Source organism: Bombina bombina, chromosome 5 (assembly GCF_027579735.1).
Source record: "Bombina bombina isolate aBomBom1 chromosome 5, aBomBom1.pri, whole genome shotgun sequence".
Classification (NCBI taxonomy): domain Eukaryota; kingdom Metazoa; phylum Chordata; class Amphibia; order Anura; family Bombinatoridae; genus Bombina; species Bombina bombina.
Window position 1 is genome coordinate 1018461316 of NC_069503.1, and position 24932 is coordinate 1018486247.

At 39.0% G+C, this 24932-nt stretch overlaps 1 protein-coding gene across 1 annotated transcript in view; it reads right to left on the reverse strand.

Annotated features, from left to right (window-relative positions):
• Positions 1 to 201: 201 nt before the first annotated feature.
• LRP12 (LDL receptor related protein 12) overlaps positions 202 to 24932 on the reverse strand; it is a 152689-nt gene continuing 127958 nt past the window's right edge. Inside the window, exons 6-7 of the mRNA XM_053715277.1 lie at positions 16144 to 16276; positions 202 to 7692 (exon numbers count right to left, since the gene is read on the reverse strand). Coding sequence (XP_053571252.1) covers positions 6847 to 7692; positions 16144 to 16276 — 979 coding nt within the window. The 3' untranslated portion in view covers positions 202 to 6846. The remainder of the gene's footprint in view (positions 7693 to 16143; positions 16277 to 24932) is intronic.

Here is a 24932-nt window from a genome sequence, read left to right on the forward strand (position 1 = left end):
TCCATTCTTATTTGCCAACAAGAGAATGAAGACTATGGGGCCAATTTATCATTTGGAGCTTGATAATTCCGCCCCTATGTGCTGCTCCGTAAGCAGTAATTAAATTATTTGTTACAACATTGCATTGCTTTTCATGGAAATGGGTAACACAACACACTTGATCTTAGACTGAAATTCACATATAATAAACGACTCACAGCATAGCAAAAAGTAATTTTAATGTTTATACATAATAAAATATTTGGTCAGTTTGACTGACTACACAGGACATATGCACAAGACTTGAAACATGCTTTTAAAATGACTTTCAAAGTACTTAAAAATTTAATAAATAGCATAGACACAAAACACAATTCTCATATTACATCAGAATACATCCTAAAATAAAAGGGAAAAGAATAAATAAACAGCAGATGATATTTTTTTTTTTGATGTGTTATACTTTCGTGGTATCCATTTCCTATATCACAATTTGTTTTGTTCTGAAAGGTAATATTACTAATGTAGCTAGGCAGTATTCTTTCAGTTTTTTGGGACTCTGAATAGCTATATCCAAGTAAAAAGTGACATTCCTGGCACCCATAGAGGGCTCAGAAATAAATACATTATATATATATATATATATATATATATATATATATATATATATATATATATATATATATATATATATATATATATGTGTGTGTGTATGCATATATAAAATTTGGAACAAAATAGTGTTATAACCAGTTTAACACCAGTCAAATCATTTTTAATAATGCTCATTTAACTATTGAATTAATATAACCAGTTGCATGAACATTACCAGTCGCGTAAACATTACCAGTCGCGTAAACATAACCAGCCGAGTGAACATAACCAGTTGAGTGAACATAACCAGTTGAGTGAACATAACCAGTTGAGTGAACATAACCAGTTGAGTGAACATAACCAGTTGAAAAATGGAGACCATAATTGACTTTAAGAGGCGAACTTAACAAGTACTGAATTGACAAAAGTGATTCATGAACACAAATGCCATTATAAATAATGTATTTATTTTTTTAAGCTTTTGTTTTCATTTTGTCAGATTATGAGCAAGTATTTCAATTATATATGCAGTTGTTTATGGTATTAAAGGGACATTCCAGTCAAAATATGAATGCACATAGATTTATTGAATCTTTGAATAGAAACATATTTGCAATATACATGTATTGGCAAAAATGCTTCTATTAAGAGTTATCACTGTTTTAGTGTTAACATTTATCTCTGCATGTGAAGCATAGCAAGATATTTTCACTGCACTCACATTTTAAATAATGCAGCTGCTCAGGTCATCAGTGGGGCTTGTATCACGTCACCAATTAACAAATTGAGTCATTATCAGATGGTAAAAGCACTGTAGGCTCTCTGAAAAAGTGTTGTGCTTAAAATGCTGGTGCACGGTGCATACTTAAATACACTTTTGAAACAGCAATAGCTTTTATTAGAAGCATTTTTGCTAATACATGTATATTATAAAATTGCTTCTGTTCAATACCGAAATGCACCCATGTAGTTTCCAATTTTGGCTGGAATATCCCTTTAACTGCAAAAAACAAACAAACCCAAAAAACCCTAAATTTCATATAGTGGTGAAGTCAAAATTTGCTGCTTGGCTAGTAAGAAACAGATGTTAATTGCTTTTCATAAAAGTACACAAGCATAATTTAGTGACATATGAATCTGTAGTTAGTTTACTATATTATTTAACTATATTATCTTGACAGAAATTTGATGCAAAATTAGAACAGGTCATTTTAGAACAATTAAAAGGGACACAGTTCTCAAAACGGTCAACCATCCTCATGAAATAGCAGCAATAAAAGGCAGGGAGCAATGAGTAGTAGTAAATTGATCATACTCAGATTGGACAAATGTAATTAGTGGTGTCCCCCAGGGATCAGTACTAGGCCCTGTTCTTTTTAATAGTTTATTAATCACTAGGAGGTAGGATTACATAATAACATCTCTATTTTAGTAGATTATTCAAAGTGGTGTAAAGTCATTAGGTCAGTGCAGGATGAAATTGCTTTGAAAGAGGATTTACAAAAATTGGAAGAATGGGCTGGTAAATTACATTTAATATTGGAAAATGTAAGGTTCTATATTTTAGAAGTAAAAATAAGCAGGCAACCTATAAATTAAATGGGACTGGATTTACCAAAACAAAGGAGGAAATGGATTTGGGCATACTTATAAATAAGCTAAAATTTGGTTCACAATGCAGGGCAGTAGCTTCTAAGCTTAAAGGGACAGTCTAGGCCAAAATAAACTTTCATGATTCAGATAGAGCATGTCATTTTAAACAATTTTCCAATTTACTTTTATCACCAATTTTGCTTTGTTCTCTTGGTATTCTTAGTTGAAAGCTTAACCTAGGAGGTTCATATGATAATTTCTTAGACCTTGAAGCCCACCTCTGATTGTATTTTAACAGTTTTTCACCACTAGAGGGTGTTAGTTCACGTATTTCATATAGATAACACTGTGCTCGTGCACAAGAAGTTATCTGGGAGCAGGCACTGATTGGCTAGACTGCAAGTCTGTCAAAAGAACTGAAAAAAGGGGCAGTTTGCAGAGGCTTAGATACAAGATAATCACAGAGGTTAAAAGTATATTATTATAACTGTGTTAGTTATGCAAAACTGGGAAATGGGTAATAAAGGGATTATCTATCTTTTAAAACAATAAAAATTCTGGTGTAGACTGTCCCTTTAATAAGATACTAGCATATATTGAGAGTCATTGATGCAAGGGAAGAAGGAATAATTCTGTCACTATATAAGCCCTCACCTTGAGTATGGAGTGCAGTTCTGAGGACCGATCTTAGAAAAGACATTGCGGAGATAGAAAGATTTCATAAAAGGGCCACAAAAGTAATAAGAGGAATGGAGAATTTAAACTATGAGTAGAGGTTAGCCAAACTGGTAGTGAGTGCCAATACGTTAGATACATTTAAAATAGCTTAGCTACATTTTTGGCTAGAAACAGAATTCAGGGATATGATTGTGTTAAAATGGGTCACCCTTTTTAATGGAATTTAAGCTCAATTGGAGCTTCTTTATTGTAAACCAAGTAGGATCTGTATAGGTTTAACTTGGACTTCTATCTTCTTTCAACCTCATCTACTATGTTGCTATGTTAATAGATAGAGTAGAATTGAATAACTGTAAAAATACACAATAAAAGGATAATGCATTAACACCTAATTTGGATTCATTTTAAAATTTGCCAGAAAATATTCTACTGCCTTATTTAAAATTAAATTTAGCTTCCTCTGTATCATGTGAAAGCAGTCAGCCAATCACAAAATGTATATACTGTGCATTTTACACATGCTTAGTAGGAGCTTGAGACTCAAATATGTGCATATAAAAATGAATGTGCATGTTTTGATAATGAAAGTACATTAGGTTTTTTTTATTACATGCTTTGTTTGAAACCTAAAACTTTATTTTTGACTTTAGTGGCCTTTTAAACATGTATTTTTGCCATGAAATATGAACTGCAAGAATAACCTTACCTATTAGCCAGTAAGCACACAACTGATACTGCTATATTAGTTTTAACTATTTAAATGCTGCTCTTTTATATCGATGATAGAGGTTTCAGAACAGCGTCACTTTTAAAAGGTAAATGTTTTAAAGTAAAGGGAAGGAGGTTAAATATAAAACAAATCACTCATAATTTGAGGTATAATCTTAGCATCTCAACCTTTAAAAAGGTAAATAAAAGCCATAAGTAAAAAAACTCATTCAGACAGAGCATGCAATTTTATACAACTTCACAATTTACTTGATTCATTTGGTGTCCTTTACTGAAAAGCATACCTAGGTAGGCTCAAGTGTGCATATGCCCTAAGCATTATAAGGCAGCAGTATTTGTAGCAATGTTTCATTTTTTTTTATCAATGTTCTATATTGTTGAGGGATATAGATGCAGTGTTTATAACATTTATAGCAATGTTATACATAGCTGCAAACACTCCTACCATATAATGCTCAAGACAAGTGCACTTTTCTGAGCATATCTACGTATGCTCTTTAAAAAAAGGATACCAAGAGGTTGTACTAAATTGGAAAGCGGTTTCAAACTGCATGCTCTGAATTGAGAAAGTTTATATTTTGACTTTCATGTCCCCTTAAATATTGCAATATTATGAGAGAATATTTGTCAATACATATAAAAAATAAAATAAAAAACAAGATTAAGAGTGAACCTCTATTGTTCTAATGGACAAAGTGGAAAATAAGTAAGTTACAATTTACTATTCACGTGCACTCAACGATTTATTTTCAAAATGAATGACGAATATGGCCACAGCATTTGCCTTTTTCGCGCTGAATTTATTTAAACACATAAACATCTAAATTTGCACAAATCCAGCCTCAAATACAACTACAGTGGTCATATATAGTCACATCAAATGCAGGTCTACTATTCATTATGTGGTGATAGGAAATGTTATCTTTTAGCTGAGCAATTTGTCTCCATTATGGTGGTTAAAAATCAGTTGATTGTACAAATTACACATGGAAAGAGGTTTCCACAAACTTATCTGTAAAAGCATTTTATTAAAGGTTAGTTATCAGTGTAAAAAAAAATTCTATGGAACCTATCTCCAAAACACCAAAGAACTTTAAATTGAACGTCTTAATTGTTAGACGAGAAAGGGACATGTCACTATAAAAAAAAGTGCTTTATATATAGGGGCCTATCAAGCTCCGTAAAGACCGCTGCTCCATAACCCTGCCCGCCTGCTCGGAGGCCGACAGGAATCGCCACAATTCAACCCGATCAAGTAGGGGGGCGGCGTTGCACCAGCAGCTCACAAGAGTTGCCGGTGCAATACTGAATACAGAGAGCGTATTGCTCTCCGCATTCAGCGAGGTCTGTCTGACCTGATCCGCACTGTCGGATCAGGTCCGACAGACCTTTGTTAAATAGGCCCCATTGTGTGGTATCATTAAAAAGTTGATCAAATTATTTTTTTTAAAAAAAAGGGATATTTAACACCACCTGCTTTTGTGTTAAAGGGACAGTCAAGTCCAAAAAAAATAATCTTTCACGATTCAAAAAGGGCATATCATTTTAAACAACTTTCTAATTTACTTTTATCACCAATTTTGCTTTGTTCTCTTGGTATTCTTAGTTGAAAGCTAAACCTAGGAGGTTCATATGATAATTTCTTAGACCTTGAAGGCCGCCTATAATTTTGACAGTTTTCACCACTAGAGGGTATTAGTTCATGTGTTTCATATAGATAACATTGAGCTCACGCACGTGAAGTTACCTAGGAGTGAGCACTGATTGGTTAAACTGCAAGTCTGTCAAAAGAACTGAAATAAGGGGGCAGTTTGCAGAGGCTTAGATACAAGATAATCACAGAGATAAAAAGTGTATTAATATAACTGTGTTGGTTATGCAAAACTGGGGAATGGGTAATAAAGGGATTATCTTTCTTTTTAAACAACAACATTTCTGGTGTTGACTGTCCCTTTAAAGTTGTGTTTTGTCCCACGCTCCCTTGAGAGGCCATAAAGCAAAATACGTAACCTAAAATTATCAAAATGCTGCAAATTGCCTAAAACAGATATAAATGTGAACCAATGACAAGTTATATAATTTATTATTTTTCAAAAGTTGCGTGCAAAAGATTGACAAATGATTTTGTTAACTTAAAATAGATATTTAGTGCTGGGGCCTGGCTTTTGTCATCAGTGATGATTTAAAAGGATATTTTTATCATCCAACAGGACACAACATTATTTAAAAACACTGATTTTTTTTTTTTGCCAAGGTGTTTACATTTAAACAAACTATTTAATAAGTATCAGCTCTGTACTTCCTATTAACGCTCACTGAATTATAAGCATTTCAACCTGATGCTCATTGGCTGAAAGATACAATAAGAATTGTTAAATATCAGCCAATTAGCATTAGTGGGAGGTATCTGCATCAGCAAATAGAATTCATAGAAGATACACAACTGATACTGCTTAATTAGATTTAAACAGTTTTTAATTCACATTTTGTTTAGGCAATTATAAAAATGTCAAGACTTTTAATGCTTTACAAAACCCAAATAAAAAAATAATTTTCTTTAAAATGGCTGTACTAAAACCAATAATTTAGCGTTTATTAGTATCTAAATTAAAATGTGCACGTTGCAGACCAGTGCATTTTCTTTTTTTTAAGCAAACCCTTTTTCAAATGAAATGTTGTAATAAACAACAATGTTACTTGCGCCCATCAAAAGAGAGGAGCTTAGTCATTCTCTTAGTTATCTTATTTGTTGTTGACAGAATTGTGATTGGCTGTAAATATGGATATAGAAATTAAAAGACCAAGCCAACATCTTCTTAGCGTCTATAGTTTGGCAACGAAGAACAAAACGTACTGCATCTGGATTCACATGTATTTAAAATGTGTAAACACTTGATGCACTAAAGCCAGTACAATGGTTTTTGCATCAGTAGCGAATCATGTGTTAATAACTAAAGCAAATTTTCAGAAATTCATAGTTGTGCCCATACCAAGGATGCTCACAGAGCCATTTACACAACTAGTCTATCTATAGTGTAAACTATAATTTTGTACCTGCTTGAATTTTCTGTATTATTCAAAACTGGTTTATAGTTAAATGCATATAACATTTGGGATGTAAAACATTCACTTTAATAGCCAGAGGTACCCATGATGATGCATTCAAGTCTTTAGTTTTTTTCACTTGAATAGTCCAAGCATCAATTAGTTGCAGTGAAGTACAAAACAGTGACTATATATTGCTGAATGCAGTGTTTCCGCTGCTGTGTGTGTCTAACAAAGTAACAATGCTTCATCGTCACTAGTTTCATTTTTTAACACTGCTTCCAAGCAGGTGTCAGGGATCTGAGCGGTGTGCACTATGCCACAGCACTCACAAGGGCCATCACGTGTGCATGGCCTCACGCCATGATGTGAACTTAAACCTTGTGTATTTCCTTGAACCTGATCAGACGCAAGATCAAGCAATGGTCTAGTACAGTCATTCATATCAAAGTCTAAGGTAGGAATTAACATTTCTACATCGTCATCATCTTCTCTTCCACCTCCACCAATGTCAAGTTGTCTCAGTGGACTTTGGTTCTGGCTTGCAGAGCTTGATCTCCCAAGAGTAATTCGTACCCAACGCAAACCTTGAGTCATTCGGCTAAGAGCACTACTGATTTGCTGACGTGCTGGACTTACAGCTGGTAGCTCTGAAGCAGAGGTCTCCCTTGCATCAGCTATGTTACTGCATGAAGCTTGAGTAGATGTACTACCATTTGCACTTACTGAAGCTTCTATAGCAGAAACAGGAGGAGTTTTTTGAGGTAATGGAGCAGCAACACCACCAACTGCACCTTGTGCGTCTCTTCTCTCATTTTCTGTATCAGTATCATCAGACTCAACTGAGAAAAGCCCTCGATGAGTATTATTCCGATCTGTGTCTCTGTTTACACTCTGGCTGGTAGCATTGTCTCCATCAGTTGACACTAATGCCAATGATCCAGAATTACGTGACCGTACAAAGTTGAAAATTCTGTTCCAAATGTTGCTTGATCTACCTGTGATTGGTAGCCTAATCGATGTAAACCCAAGTTGAGAACGAACTGCAAGTCTCAAGTTTTCCAAAACAGATGCCTATTAAAGATGAAAAACAAACACTTGCCGTTAATAGTTATAAAATACCATTTCACCAAGTATGTAAAGTATAAAAACAACAAACATTATTAGAGAAGCATAATGGTAAATACAACAAATATCAAAAGCATAAAAGTATTTACCATAAATAATAAAAAATACATTATTTTACAATGCTTAGTTTCTAAAAACAGCAATGTAGCATATCTGGTTTTTAAAAAAGTGAAAAATATTAAAATTGTCTGATTCATAAAACACAACATGCATTTGGCTACAATAATAATAATAAATCTTCACTGCCATGTAAACTTCCCTGCCATATAGCTTTGGGTCACGTGAATTATATCAGATCAAAACTTCATAAAAAGTATTTGGGACTCTCCATACAGTATATACCCAATTCTTATTTTACATATAGTACATATTTAGAGAGAGAAAGAAAGACAATTAATTAATTGTTCCCTGCAAATGACTCCAAGAATGGACCACGAAAAAAGGTGCATATCAGCAGGCTGTCATAAGATATTACCAAATATGAATAAATTACAGCTGCACAAAAGTTTGCTGAACATTTTATTGTTAAACAAATTCCTTTAAATTTGACAGTTTGGTCTGAAAGAACAGTATCACCCAATACTGAAAATAATGTGGCACATACTGGCAATGCTCATTGTGAATCACTTTAATATATACACAACATCACTGTGACCTGTCTTTCAAAATGTTGTGTGGTAAGCATGCCTTTTTTTTCTCTTCTAAGTGGGCAGGTGGCAAGGCTACCGATTCATGAGTCAGAACAAAACCGCATACCGATATGGGGGGCTGGTTGTTTAATTGCCGTTCTTTGTGCTAGAGTTCCCAGGCAGTGCAACGTAGTACACATAATGCAACTCTGGTATTAAAGCAAGTTTTGTTTGCCACTAAATTGCTGTTTAAATCTTTTTCTCTCATACTATAATGTTATCAAATGATCAAATCAACACATATAAAACTCCTTGCATAGGTCAGAAGGGCAGCAATCTGCAATGCCTTCATACTAAATACTGAGTGTGATGTAGCACAGTAAACTGGTAACTTTAAAGGGACACTGAACCCAAATTTTTTCTTTCATGATTCAGATAGAGCATGCAATTTTAAGCAACTTTCTAATTTACTCCTATTATCAAATTTCTTCATTCTCTTGGTATCTTTATTTGAAATGCAAGAATGTAAGTTTAGATGCCGGCCCATTTTTGGTGAACAACCTGGGTTGTTCTTGCTGATTGGCAGATAAATTCATCCACCAATAAAAAACAGAATTTATGCTTACCTGATAAATTACTTTCTCCAACGGTGTGTCCGGTCCACGGCGTCATCCTTACTTGTGGGATATTCTCTTCCCCAACAGGAAATGGCAAAGAGTCCCAGCAAAGCTGGTCACATGATCCCTCCTAGGCTCCGCCCACCCCAGTCATTCGACCGACGGACAGGAGGAAATATATATAGGAGAAATCATATGATACCGTGGTGACTGTAGTTAGAGAAAATAATTCATCAGACCTGATTAAAAAAACCAGGGCAGGCCGTGGACCGGACACACCGTTGGAGAAAGTAATTTATCAGGTAAGCATAAATTCTGTTTTCTCCAACATTGGTGTGTTCCGGTCCACGGCGTCATCCTTACTTGTGGGAAAAAATACCAAAGCTTTAGGACACGGATGAAGGGAGGGAGCAAATCAGGTCACCTAAACGGAAGGCACCACAGCTTGCAAAACCTTTCTCCCAAAAATAGCCTCCGAAGAAGCAAAAAGTATCAAATTTGTAAAATTTGACAAAAGTGTGCAGTGAAGACCAAGTCGCTGCCTTACATATCTGGTCAACAGAAGCCTCGTTCTTGAAGGCCCATGTGGAAGCCACAGCCCTAGTGGAGTGAGCTGTGATTCGTTCAGGAGGCTGCCGTCCGGCAGTCTCATAAGCCAAACGGATAATGCTTTTAAGCCAAAAGGAAAGAGAGGTAGAAGTCGCTTTTTGACCTCTCCTTTTACCAGAATAAACAACAAACAAGGATGATGTTTGTCTGAAATCTTTAGTAGCCTCTAAATAGAATTTTAGAGCACGGACAACTTCTAAATTGTGTAATAAACGCTCCTTCTTTGAAACTGGATTCGGACACAAAGAAGGTACAACTATCTCCTGGTTAATATTTTTGTTAGAAACAACTTTAGGAAGAAAACCAGGCTTAGTACGCAAAACCACCTTATCTGCATGGAACACCAGATAAGGAGGAGAACACTGCAGAGCAGATAACTCTGAAACTCTTCTAGCAGAAGAGATTGCAACCAAAAACAAAACTTTCCAAGATAGTAACTTAATATCTACGGAATGTAAGGGTTCAAACGGAACCCCTTGAAGAACTGAAAGAACTAGATTTAAACTCCAGGGAGGAGTCAAAGGTCTGTAAACAGGCTTGATCCTAACCAGAGCCTGAACAAATGCTTGAACATCTGGCATAGCTGCCAGTCGTTTGTGTAGTAAGACAGATAAAGCAGAAATCTGTCCCTTTAGAGAACTTGCAGATAATCCTTTCTCCAAACCTTCTTGTAGAAAGGATAGAATCTTAGGAATCTTTATCTTGTTCCATGGCAATCCTTTGGATTCACACCAACAGATATATTTTTTCCATATTTTATGGTAAATTTTTCTAGTTACAGGCTTTCTAGCCTGAATCAGAGTATCTATTACAGAATCTGAAAACCCACGCTTTGATAAAATCAAGCGTTCAATCTCCAAGCCGTCAGCTGGAGGGAAACCAGATTCGGATGTTCGAATGGACCTTGAACAAGAAGGTCCTGTCTCAAAGGTAGCTTCCATGGTGGAGCCGATGACATATTCACCAGGTCTGCATACCAAGTCCTGCGTGGCCACGCAGGAGCTATCAAGATCACCGAAGCCCTCTCCTGATTGATCCTGGCTACCAGCCTGGGAATGAGAGGAAACGGTGGGAATACATAAGCTAGGTTGAAGGTCCAAGGTGCTACTAGTGCATCTACTAGAGTCGCCTTGGGATCCCTGGATCTAGACCCGTAGCAAGGAACCTTGAAGTTCTGACGAGACGCCATCAGATCCATGTCTGGAATGCCCCATAATTGAGTTATTTGGGCAAAGATTTCCGGATGGAGTTCCCACTCCCCCGGATGGAATGTCTGACGACTCAGAAAATCCGCTTCCCAATTTTCCACTCCTGGGATGTGGATCGCAGACAAGTGGCAGGAGTGATCCTCCGCCCATTGAATTATTTTGGTCACTTCTTCCATCGCCAGGGAACTCCTTGTTCCCCCCTGATGATTGATATATGCAACAGTCGTCATGTTGTCTGATTGAAACCTTATGAATTTGGCCTTTGCTAGTTGAGGCCAAGCTTTGAGAGCATTGAATATCGCTCTCAGTTCCAGAATGTTTATCGGGAGAAGAGATTCTTCCCGAGACCATAGACCCTGAGCTTTCAGGGGTTCCCAGACCGCGCCCCAGCCCACCAGGCTGGCGTCGGTCGTGACAAAGACCCACTCTGGTCTGCGGAAGCTCATTCCCTGTGACAGACTGTCCAGGGTCAGCCACCAACGGAGTGAATCTCTGGTTTTTTGATCTATTTGAATCGTCGGAGACAAGTCTGTATAATCCCCATTCCACTGTCTGAGCATGCACAGTTGTAATGGTCTTAGATGAATTTGTGCAAAAGGAACTATGTCCATTGCTGCAACCATCAATCCTATTACTTCCATGCACTGCGCTATGGAAGGACGAAGAACAGAATGAAGTACTTGACAAGAGCTTAGAATTTTTGATTTTCTGACCTCTGTCAGAAAAATCCTCATTTCTAAGGAATCTATTATTGTTCCCAAGAAGGGAACTCTTGTTGACGGGGACAGAGAACTTTTTTCTTTGTTCACCTTCCATCCGTGAGATCTGAGAAAGGCTAGGACGATGTCCGTATGAGCCTTTGCTTTTGACAGAGACGACGCTTGAATCAGGATGTCGTCCAAGTAAGGTACTACTGCAATGCCCCTTGGTCTTAGAACCGCTAGAAGGGACCCTAGTACCTTTGTGAAAATCCTTGGAGCAGTGGCTAATCCGAATGGAAGTGCCACAAACTGGTAATGCTTGTCCAGAAAAGCGAACCTTAGGAACTGATGATGTTCCTTGTGGATAGGAATATGTAGGTACGCATCCTTTAAATCCACGGTAGTCATAAATTGATTTTCCTGGATAGTAGGTAGGATCGTTCGAATAGTTTCCATTTTGAACGATGGAACCTTGAGAAATTTGTTTAGGATCTTGAGATCCAAAATTGGTCTGAATGTTCCCTCTTTTTTGGGAACTATGAACAGGTTGGAATAAAAACCCATCCCTTGTTCTCTTATTGGAACTGGATGAATCACTCCCATCTTTAACAGGTCTTCTACACAATGTAAGAATGCCTGTCTTTTTATTTGGTTTGAAGATAATTGAGACCTGTGGAACCTTCCCCTTGGGGGTAGTTCCTTGAATTCCAGGAGATAACCTTGAGAAACTATTTCTAGCGCCCAAGGATCCTGAACATCTCTTGCCCAAGCCTGAGCAAAGAGAGAAAGTCTGCCCCCCACCAGATCCGGTCCCCGGATCGGGGGCCATCCCTTCATGCTGTTTTGGTAGCAGTGGTAGGCTTCTTGGCCTGCTTACCCTTGTTCCAGCCTTGCATTGGTCTCCAGGCTGGTTTGGGTTGTGAAGTATTACCCTCTTGCTTAGAGGATGTAGAATTAGAGGCTGGTCCGTTTCTGCGAAAGGGACGAAAATTAGGCTTATTTTTAGCCTTAAAAGACCTATCCTGTGGGAGGGCGTGGCCCTTTCCCCCAGTGATGTCTGAAATAATCTCTTTCAAATCAGGTCCAAATAATGTTTTACCCTTGAAAGGAATGTTAAGCAATTTTGTCTTGGAAGACACATCCGCTGACCAAGACTTTAGCCAAAGCGCTCTGCGCGCCACGATAGCAAACCCTGAATTTTTCGCCGCTAATCTAGCTAATTGCAAAGCGGCATCTAAAATAAAAGAGTTAGCCAATTTAAGTGCTTGAACTCTGTCCATAACCTCCTCATACGAAGATTCTTTATTGAGCGACTTTTCTAGTTCCTCGAACCAGAAACACGCTGCCGTAGTGACAGGAACAATGCATGAAATTGGTTGTAGAAGGTAACCTTGCTGAACAAAAATCTTTTTAAGCAAACCCTCTAATTTTTTATCCATAGGATCTTTGAAAGCACAACTATCTTCGATAGGAATAGTAGTGCGTTTGTTTAGAGTAGAAACCGCCCCCTCGACCTTGGGGACTGTCTGCCATAAGTCCTTTCTGGGGTCGACTATAGGAAATAATTTCTTAAATATAGGGGGGGGGACAAAAGGTATGCCGGGCCTTTCCCACTCTTTATTTACTATGTCCGCCACCCGCTTGGGTATAGGAAAAGCGTCGGGGGGCACCGGAACCTCTAGGAACTTGTCCATCTTACATAACTTCTCTGGAATGACCAAATTGTCACAATCATCCAGAGTAGATAATACCTCCTTAAGCAGTGCGCGGAGATGTTCTAATTTAAATTTAAATGTCACAACATCAGGTTCAGCTTGATGAGAAATCTTTCCTGAATCTGAAATTTCTCCCTCAGACAAAACCTCCCTCATGGCCCCTTCAGATTGGTGTGAGGGTATGACAGAACAATTATCATCAGCGTCCTCTTGCTCTTCACTGTTTAAAACAGAGCAATCGCGCTTTCTCTGATAAGTAGGCATTTTGGATAAAAGATTTGCTATAGAGTTATCCATTACAGCCGTTAATTGTTGCATGGTAATAAGTATTGGCGCACTAGATGTACTAGGGGCCTCCTGTGTGGGCAAAACTGGTGTAGACACAGAAGGGGATGATGTAGTATCATGTTTACTCCCCTCATTTGAGGAATCATCTTGGGCAATATCATTATCTGTGGCATTACTGTCCTTACTTTGTTTGGACACTATGGCACAATTATCACATAAATTTAAATGGGGAGACACATTGGCTTTCATACATATAGAACATAGCTTATTTGATGGTACAGACATGTTAAACAGGCTTAAACTTGTCAACAAAGCACAAAAAACGTTTTAAAATAAAACCGTTACTGTCACTTTAAATTTCAAACTGAAAACACTTTATTACTGAATATGTGAAAAAGTATGAAGGAATTGTTCAAAATTCACCAAAATTTCACCACAGTGTCTTAAAGCATTAAAAGTATTGCACACCAAAAAGAGCTTTAACCCTTAAAATAACGGAACTGGAGCCGTTTTTACATTTAACCCCTATACAGTCCCAGCTATATGCTTTGCTGAGACCCAACCAAGCCCAGAGGGGAATACGATACCAAATGATGCCTTCTATGAGCTTTTTCAGTGATTCTTAGCTCCTCACACATGCATCTGCATGCCTTGCTCTTCAAAAACAACTGTGCATTAGTGGCGCGAAAATGAGGCTCTGTCTATAACTAGAAAAGGCCCCATCTGAAAAAGGTGTCCAACACAGTGCCTGCCGTTTTTCTAAACAATCCCCAAGATTATAATAACCATTATTAGTTAGAATCTGCATAATATGCCTAGTAAAGCAATCGTTTTAGCCCAGAAAAATGTCTACCAGTTTTTTAAGCCCTTTTTGAAGCCCTTTATTCTTTTATGTTTAACTAAGAAAATGGCTTACCGGTCCCCATGAGGGGAAATGACAGCCTTCCAGCATTACATGGTCTTGTTAGAAATATGGCTAGTCATACCTTAAGCAGAAAAGTCTGCTAACTGTTTCCCCCAACTGAAGTTACTTCATCTCAACAGTCCTGTGTGGAAACAGCAATCGATTTTAGTAACTGTCTGCTAAAATCATCTTCCTCTTACAAACAGAAATCTTCATCCTTTTTCTGTTTCAGAGTAAATAGTACATACCAGCACTATTTTAAAATAACAAACACTTGATAGAAGAATAAAAACTACATTTAAACACCAAAAAAACTCTTAACCATCTCCGTGGAGATGTTGCCTGTGCAACGGCAAAGAGAATGACTGGGGTGGGCGGAGCCTAGGAGGGATCATGTGACCAGCTTTGCTGGGACTCTTTGCCATTTCCTGTTGGGGAAGAGAATATCCCAAAAGTAAGGATGACGCCGTGGACCGGACACACCAATGTTGGAGAAAAGTGCTGTCCAGAGTTCTGAAGCTTAGATGCCTTCTTTTTCAAATAAAGATAGCAAGAGAATGAAGAAAAATTAATAATAGGAGTAAATTAGAAAGTTGCTTAAAGTTGCATCCTTTATTATACTTGGACCATAATAAAGCAATGGCTCTAGTAGTATGAGTCCTGATAAATCTAAAAAGCCTTTGAAGTTTTTACTTTCTGTAACCAGACAAAAGGCTAATCAATCAGCCTTTCTGATATCAATATAAGCAGAATGATGACACAACATTGTCAGAATTATTACTACATTTGGGCGTAACAAATGAGATGTCCTCGAAATCATCTTATCCTAGGAGAAAAATGCAAAAGATTCAAAAGTATGATCTTGCAGAGGAAGCTATCTTTCACTGAAGCAACACCTAAAGGTTTGAGACTAAATAGTAAAACCCATATGTACATTAGCTTGCAAAAACTTTGCTTTGTTTGAATCCAACAGAGACGGATGTAGTCTTAGCAGCCAATAAAAATAGATCTATAATAGCATCACATTTACATAATCTATCCAACTGGGATTTTTTTTTTTAATACTGCCTCCACTAACTAATCATAAGATGCTTGAGGGGAACCATCTACCAAAGTAATATATTAGTACATATGGAAAGGTTAGAGAAAGACATAAAAACGATAGATACAGGAAAAGGAGGAATAATAAATCATAAAAATGCATTGCACAGTTTTTCAAGTGCAAAATAAAATATGTTATTGTGAATTCAGCTTTTAGTCCCTCTAAGGTACCAGGATAAAAAGTGTGAGGATAAAATTACTTTGTGCTAAATTTCTGAATGGACTAGAGAGCATGTAGTAAACTCCATTTGTACACAACTGTACCTTCATCAGGTTTGAGGCCAACCTTCTGTTTGGTTTGTAGGAATTCAGAACATGAATTGTGATGTAAACGGATGGAGACGGTACGAATTAGACTTTAAATTATACATAACTAACATGATTAGTGAGCTATTCCAGAGAGAAAATATGACATATTGACACGTAAAACATGGCTCAGACTGTTGTTTATTGTAGAGAGAAACAAAAAAACAAAAACAAAAACACAATTCTGAGATTAAATGAACACCAATTCTAAATAACAGAAATATGTGGTTATATATACCATCAGAGAACGTTGATTTTTAAAAGTCCTGTATCCAATAAGTATTTTTAAGACTTGGACAAATTCAAACTCAATAATTACCTGATTTGGAGAGCATACTGGAAAGTCTTCTACTGGTGGAATTAAACCTTGGGCTATCAGTTGACCATATGAAGGAGGAGCCTCGCGTCTCAACAATTCTGCTTCTACCCTGGACAGCTGTGTTTCAAAGGACCTGAAAGAAGTAGAAAATCATAAAACAATTAGGTTTACTTAACATTGGGATTCTATTCTTTTAGAAAATATCCAAACATGGAAATGTACCATAATTAACTATTTACATATTTAAAAATTAAGAACAACAAATTATGCTTACCTGATAATTTCATTTTCTTCTGAAGGGAAGAGTCCACAGCTGCATTCATTACTTTTGGGAAATACAGAACCTTGCCACCAGGAGGAGGCAAAGACACCCCAGCCAAAGGCTTACATACCTCCCCCACTTCCCTCATCCCCCAGTCATTCTGTCAAGGGAACAAGGAACAGTAGAAGAAATATCAGAGTGAAAAAAGCTGCCAGAAGAACAAAAAAAATTACAGCTGCCTCAGCGAAAAAACACGGATGGGAGCTGTGGACTCTTCCCTTCAGAAGAAAATGAAATTACAGGTAAGCATAATTTATGTTTTTCTTCTTAAAATGGAAGAGTCCACAGCTGCATTCATTACTTATGGGAAAACCATACCCAAGCTAGAGGACACTGAATACAAACAACGGGTGAGTGCAAAATGTGACCCCTTCAAAAGGCACCACAGCCTGAATTACTTAACACCCTAAATTTTAAGTACAAACAACAGGGTAGAAAACCCGAGCCCAGGTAACTGCACTATAGTTCCACTGTCAGCAAAGCCGAACTAAAAACCACTCAGACCTAGAGTCCATTAAGCCCAAACAACCTCTGAGGCGTCCATGGGCCACGGCTCCCAAGAAGGAACCCGGTTAAAGACAAGGACCGCATCAGCCCCCCAAAAGGGAAAACAGAGTCCAGGAAAAATCCGAAAGGAACTTTTCCCACTTCCACCTATAGAACAGCCCATGGTTGTATTACAAGAGCAATGCCCAGGAAGATGAGCTCCCTAGAAGCATAAGGACTAAAGAAAAAGGATCCATACACAGGGAAACATTTCCCAACAAGGACTCGAGGAACATCCTCATATCCCTGTGATCCTGTACCCTACCCTAAGGTACACCAGGAAAACAATGAGTCCTCCGTTGCCTCAGAACATATCCAGACCTGCAGGCTAGACAGGCAGAGACAGCAGAAACAGGATAACTATTCCAGCAGCTAGAAAAAAGCTCTCCAAAAGAACCTTACACCACCTGAGCAGGAACTCTCAATGACCAGCTTCCAAGAGGAAGGCTGACTCACCGTTGCTAACCCAAATCCGCCTAAAGGTGCTTCAAAACTTGTTAGCATACAAACAAGTGCAATTAGCTGTAGCACCATCACAGGACAAATAGCTGTAGATGGTTCCAACTGCAAACCCTTCAAGGGCTTACAGCCCTCCGAATAGTGGGCTCCTCCAAGGAGCGCCCCCACCCGACACCAGTAGAAAAGAGGAGGACATTCACAAAGGAGAGGACCACACTTAAGAAAACGGTCCACACCGCAAGGGGTAACTGATCCCCAACCTCCCCTCCAGGATAATGGTCCCAGCCCAAAGGCTAGTCAAAACCAAAGACAAGAGTCCCAGAGAAAGGAAGAAAAGGAAGGATCAACGAGGACCAAAGCCCTCGGATAGATCACTGTTACAAATGGCATGCTAACGTGAGTCAGGATAGACATTGTGTTCGGGTACGAGACCCCCTACACGCTGTCTTCGTCCAAAAAGGAACACTTCCCAAGGGAAGAAGGCTCCCAGATACTCAGCATCCATATATCATATCCAACACATAGCAAAAGCCCCAAAGGGTGCAAACCCTCAGCCTCCCGCTGCAGGAACGGAGTAACCAGACACTACATCACAGCTCTCCTTCCAGGATCCAGAAACGCAAGAAGGGAAAAACCCCTACAAGGACCCAAAGGACGCCACAGATACTAAGGTAACTCTAAACCCGGAGAACCCAAACCCCATTCTGGAAGAGAAGGAAATGAAAACAAACGGGTAAATACCCTACCATAGAGGCGAGACCCTTCTGCCATATCGCCAACCGAGTTGAAAACACCTTGAGTCTACAGGAACATCTTAAATGCACCAGAAGACCAGTAGGGACCCGTCAGAAGGCCCTAAAGCCTAAGCCACAGTTAGATAGGCATCTCTCACAGAGTCCCAGCCCCCACGAGAGGCACACGGGACCACAAACATCTAGTTTGAAACCTAACCGTCCACACCAATCTAAAGAGACATGGACTTAGGCCAGGGTCCTCGACAGGGAGTTGATCGAAAGACCCAACTTCCAGAGGAACCCTAAACTGCCTCCTACGAGGAGGAGCGCGCCTCTAAAGTCCGTAGACTTGGCGATCTAGCATAGCCTCAAACCCAAGAGTTATAAAGAACTCCTGAACATTTTAAGATTCAGCACCCAGTGCATATGGATCGCAAGGAAATCTCATAGGCAAGCGGTAACGCGTGTTACACACACAGGCAGGTTAGCAATCAACCCCCGAAGGCAAATGATAACCCTGGGCCTTGCTTGCCATTCCAGAGAATTAAACGTAAGGCACCACCCACGAAGCCCTTAACCGAGCATCGAGGATAAATGGTCAACTACCTGACCCCAGAAGGGCGGCCATCCCTACCCGACCTCGACTCTTCACTGGCAAGCCCCAAGGCTAGAGTTGCAACAAGGACGTAATACACCCTAACGTCAAAGAAAGTGGTCAGACCAAGGGTATAAAATGGAATAGGCAACAGTCAGAGATACTGGAAGGATCTAACTTCCAAAGAAACTACTTTTAGCAGGCAAATGCTGGAGACATAGACGCCCACAGAAGGCAGGGAACCCCTGCACACCACCTCTTAGAGTAACACAACTCGGAATAGAGGAAGAAAGACATGCCCGCGCATCCAGACCAGATGATCCACCCAAGGCGGGGAGGAATGAGACTCCGCCACCCCAAGAAAATGCGCAATAGGCTAAAGAATCCGCGTCCAAAACGGTAATCACTCGGCACACCAGACCACAAGGTCACACGCATCTCCCAACTTCCAAAGAATGGAAATAACTGCTCCGAGTCCCCAGGGACCTGAAGAACCACGATGCCGTCTGCAAAAACAGATCTGCATCCCAGGCGAGTAGCCCGAACCAACCATCCTAGATTGGCACTCACAACCCTCTGTCCAGAGGGGTTGCATATAAACCACAGGCCTTATACTTCAGTAGGATCCGAGCCTGGAGTCCACAGAATAGGCCAAGTGACATTCAGAATCCAACAGGATTTAATTCATCAGCACCATGAAGGTAACATGAACCCTGGTAACAGCCGAAAAAGCGTCCGACCAGTACCAGCCTGGTATAATGACACTCCTAAACTGCTCAAGGTCCAAGAAAATTTGTCCTGAAGGATCGATAAATGAACTAGAAAACACAATTCTAATATTCAACAAGTGCACAACTTCCGAGGAAGTGCCCATGCGACCAATATTCGAAGTATCGGTTCCAGAGAAGAATGTTCATAAAACGAAAATCTAACAGCCATGAGCTTAAGGAAATCCAATAAAACACATCCATCCGGATAAAAAAAAAAAAAAAAAAAGGCAGCACCCATCGTGTGAATGCCCAAGGTGAATGAAAAGTACAACAGGGCTAGCTGATTAGAAGCCCCATTCACCCAAGCTCGAAAAACATAAAAAGAGAAATAGAAAATAAAACAAATAAAGCGGAGACGTTAAGGAGATTGGCTTCATCCCCAAACGTCATATCCATTTTGCCATCCAGCTTCTAAGGCCTCTGATCCCTCGGCCCACTAGGACTGGGATCCTCCAACAATGCCAAAACAGGTCTTAAAAGAACGCAAAGGCGAGCCAGCTGGGAAAAGGTCTGGGGCACACGCCTCATGGGTCATGGAAACCTCGGAGGCAGATGGTTTAATGCACTCTAAGCTCCCTGGTGCGGGAGAAGAGAGTACTCTAAAACGGCAATCGGAACATAACTGATGGGCACTGATTACCTGGGCCATTGCATATTCATCACAAGACACATTCTCCGTTTTGGAGGCATCCGTGTCACGCATATCAGAATCCTCCACATCTTGGGATTACAAAAAATGACTGGCACCCTTTAACACCCCCAATGGCTGGGGAACTCACCACCTCCTGTGAACCAGACTACCCTCGAGCTAGACTCTCTCGGTCGCACACAGCATACGGAAGTGAAAAACAACGTAACCGCACCCGTCACGAGGTGCACCGTGCCAGTCATAAAAAGGGCGCGCAATCTTGAGAGAACGCGTCCTTAAAATAAGGCCGTTATGTTCCATAAAGGCTGTGAGCCTAGGTATAGCTACACATTTGCAGATAGAACCATACAACAAACATTATTAAAGTCCCCCCTGTTCAATAACCCCCCTCAGGAGATATTAACCCATGATTCCTTATTAAGATAAAAGGAGTCCCACTGGGACTTAACCTTGTTTTTTTAACAATACATTCCCATATTGATTAATAAAATGAAACGATCTTACCAGAATCTACGCTGTGGAACAGGAACACGGCCCTTCAAGTGTGACAGATAGTAGCCTCGCTTCTGACATGGACTTGAGTGAAGAAAGGTAGGCAGCGAAACTCGTCAACTCTGATTACCAAGGAGCTGTTAATATGAGTCGGGATGGGTTTGCAGGAAAACTCTACCTGCATCTCCGGACTCTCAACTTTCATCCATGCTCTCACTGAGGCGCTGACAGGATTATTTAAAACTCCAGTCCCATTGCGAAGAGTACTACCCTCCATTAGAGACTCTCTCAAACGTCTGACACTTCTCGGCCAACCTCCTGTGAAGAAAGGCAAAGAATGACTGGGGGATGAGGGAAGTGGGGGAGGTATTTAAGCCTTTGGCTGGGGTGTCTTTGCCGCCTCCTGGTGGCCAGGTTCTGTATTTCCCAAAAGTAATTAATGCAGCTGTGGACTCTTCCCTTTTAAGAAATTGTTGTATTTTACTAAAACTAAACACTTAAATAATAACTAGAGCTCCCAACTGTCACACATTTTGTGGCATTTTCATGGTTTGCGTGCACTGTTGTCCCTCCAGGATCTCTTTCTCATATATAAATGCCCCAGTTTGTCAGGAGGTTCACACAGTAATAATCCAGCCCTGGTCCAACTTTTCCCCTCAACATGATGTAACACTGACCCAACACACCACAACTCCACTTTGGTCCTTCAGCACCCTAATCCAATTGTTTGGAAGTCTGTAATAACTATTTCATGAGACTACACCGCTGGTTTTCAAACCTGTGCTCAGACTTCCCTAACAGCCCACATTTGAGGATATCTGAACTAGAGCACAGGTGAACCAATCAGCTGATTAGTAAACATGGTTACTTTACCTGCTCTCAACCAAGGTAATCCAGAAAACCTGGACTGTTGGGGAGGCATGAGGACAGGTTTGAAAACCAGTGGACTACAAAAACTTGCACATAGAATAAACCAATGAGCAGGCAGTCAAATTACAGTCACTCATGGTTCATTAATTGAAGACCTGTAATACTGAAAATCAAACCAACTATGTAATATGCCAATCACTTTATATTTGATCTTAAACATACATAATACCACCATATATTTCTGGATACATTAAATGCACACTTACTTGAGCATTTTAAATGTCAATTTTCTTTGTGATCCATCCCATTAAAAAAACCTTACTTTGCCTTTGTTTATGATAATGGACAGAGAATAAATCATCATGTATACCAGAGAATGTTGTGAGACAAAACAAGTCACCTGAATGTTGGGACTAAGGGGATATTGTCAATATATTTATTAGCACTGCATTGCAAAATAGCATAATACAATAAATTGTTTGGTAATTTTAACTTGTGATCTTGTTAGAAATACATCTCTAGTTAAGCCTCTAGTTTAAGTTTATTTTGAATATTTGCTGTGGTCCATTAGAGCCATCTGTAAATGGGCTCCTGTACAGACCTAAGCAAATCATTGCGTAGCATGTTGGGGCACCAGGTAAGCTAAGGCATACTTAAGTATGCCCTAAGCCTCTCTGGGGAAATGCAGTAATCACCTAAGAATCCTGCAAAAAAAATGATGATTGTGGAATTCATTTTTTTTCCACTTTACTTAAATAAATATTTTACAAGGCGCTCATTATTTAGTTTGTTACATGCAGACGGGTTAATAAATGCCTTCCCTTTCATTGCTTTTGTAAACTGGTGGCAACTTAAAACCTCTCCATATACTTTAATAAAGGTAATACTTGTTACCATCAGTTTACAACAACAATGGAACTAGGCCTTAATTTTTGTGAGTTAAAATCATTTTTAAAGGGTCATAAGATTCAAAATTAAAACCGCAAGCTCTATCTGAACCATGAAAGTTTTTAAGAGACTTTTTGTAAAGCATAGATACGTTCAGGAGCAGCAATGCACTACTGGTAACTAGCTGGTGATTGGAGAGTACACCAGGGCTCATGAAACTCAGGAGCCACTGGCTCCTAGAATTTTACCCCCTTGACTCCTAACTGTTTGGGTTATTCTCTATATATCTAAATACAAATACCACTATCATTTTCTGTGTAGATCTTAGTTTGTTGCACTCTCACAAGAAGAAATCAGTCTCCAAAAAAAAGCCAAATGCCGCAAGCGGCTGCCTTCTTCTGCATTCAGATCATCACAAATGATCCGAATGCACGTGCCTACTTTAAAGGGATATTAAACACTAAAAACATTTTATAAAGTATAATATTAAAATTATTCCCTGCCTCCCTTGAGCCATAAGTGCCGCCATATTGAAACCTATCTTTTACTACATTCCAGTGCTGACCTGTTTGCACATGTGCAGTAACTCTACTTCAGATACCTGCAGTGTAACCAAGTGGCAGCAGCACCCATGATTAGAGGGAGGTGCAGGAAATGTGTTTAGTGTCCCTTTAATGGGACACTGAAGTCAAAATTAAACTTTTATTATTCAGACAGAGCAGCAGTTTTAAGATACTTTCCAATTTACTTCCATTATTAAATTGTGCACAGTCTTTCTATTTTCACAATTTCTAAGGCACCAGCTACTACTGAGCTTGTGCAAGAGTTCATAGTATATGAGTCTGTAATTGGCTGATGGCTGTGACAGGATACAGGGGGCTGGGAAATTGAAATGCATTTAATAGAGAGCAAGTGCTACGGCTTAGTCTTTTTATTATGCATTTATTGATTATGCAATTCTACTGTATCGTATGATCTTTTAAATAAGGGTTTAACTCTTGCAGAAATTAAATTCATAGTTATATGCAATCAATATAATAATAATAATAATAAGCTATAACACAGAGCATTTTCTATTTGAAACTTTTAGTCCCCTCTATTAAATTTGACTTAATCTTGTCAATTGCATTGTTGTTATTAAGACACAGTTAGATTTTAAAATAATATACTTTACATGATAAATTTAGAAAAGTATCTTGAGATACATAAATAAGAATCAAATTCTTGGGGTCCTTAAAACTTTCATTTAGAACGTTTACGCACTTCATTTCACTCATGCATAGGGTATATTGACAACATTAAAAAGGGACTCTAAATTCACAGTTCAGTACCCCAAAATGTAAATGTGAAAACTGTAGTTCTGTATATTGGCAAAGGATTGGGTGTAATATTCTACACAGTGACTGCTTAATAAGAGCATAAGTACATGTATCTCTCAATACTACAATAAACAGTTTTTAAATCTATTTTGTACACAGGTAAATTACAGTGCAGTACTTAACTGACCACAAACGCTATGCATATAAATTATAACAAAGGGACTTAAGAACCTTCATTAGATATGAACACCATTTTTTATAATGTTAGAAATTTGACAATTCCCAAACAAGCTTCAGTGCTCCTTTTGGAGACCACTACTACCTTTGTTACTTTGGTCATATCACTTCTCTGGATTGGCTGAAAATGTGCCTTCATCCAGTCTAAAGCGGATATGGAATAAAAAGAGAGACGGCAATGGCATATTGTGGGCAGTGGTAAAGCATTGCAGCTATTTTGAGAGTGGTGAATACTTTTGTTTTTAAGGCTAAACATTTGACATTTTTAATGGGTATTATTATTATTATTATTATCATTTATTTGTATAGCGCCGCCAAATTCCGTAGCGCTGGTACTATGTTCAACAAGTATTTATGTCCCTTTAATTGTATCAACACATTTCCTGCTAATACTGCTGCACCACTTAGAAATGTTTGCACTAGCTTAAAGTGATAGTAAATTCAAGCGTATAACAAACGCTAGGATTTACCATCACTAAAAATCAAGTGTAGTTTAAGTGATGAGATATGTTAAAAAAAAAAAAAAAAAAAAAAAAAGGAGTGCTAAACTCAACCTTTCTGTGCCGTTGCACAGCTCTAAACTCAGCGGCTCTGGCTGCCCACGGCGCATTGCTCTTCTTCACTGAGGTGACGTTTGCACCTCTAAACCAATAGCTGTGCGTGCTAACTGAAAGTTTGCTGTATGCACGCATGGCTATTGGTTTAGAGGTGCAAGCTGCACCTCATTGGTAGAAGAGAGATGTGCTGTGGGCGGCTAGAGCCGCTGAGGTTAGCGCAGTGCAACGGCACAGAAAGGGTGAGTTTAGCACACTTTTTTGACATATCTCATTAATTAAACTCAACTTGATTTTTAGCAATGGTATATCCTAGGGTTTGTTATACCCTTGAAGTGATGAGATATGTAAAAA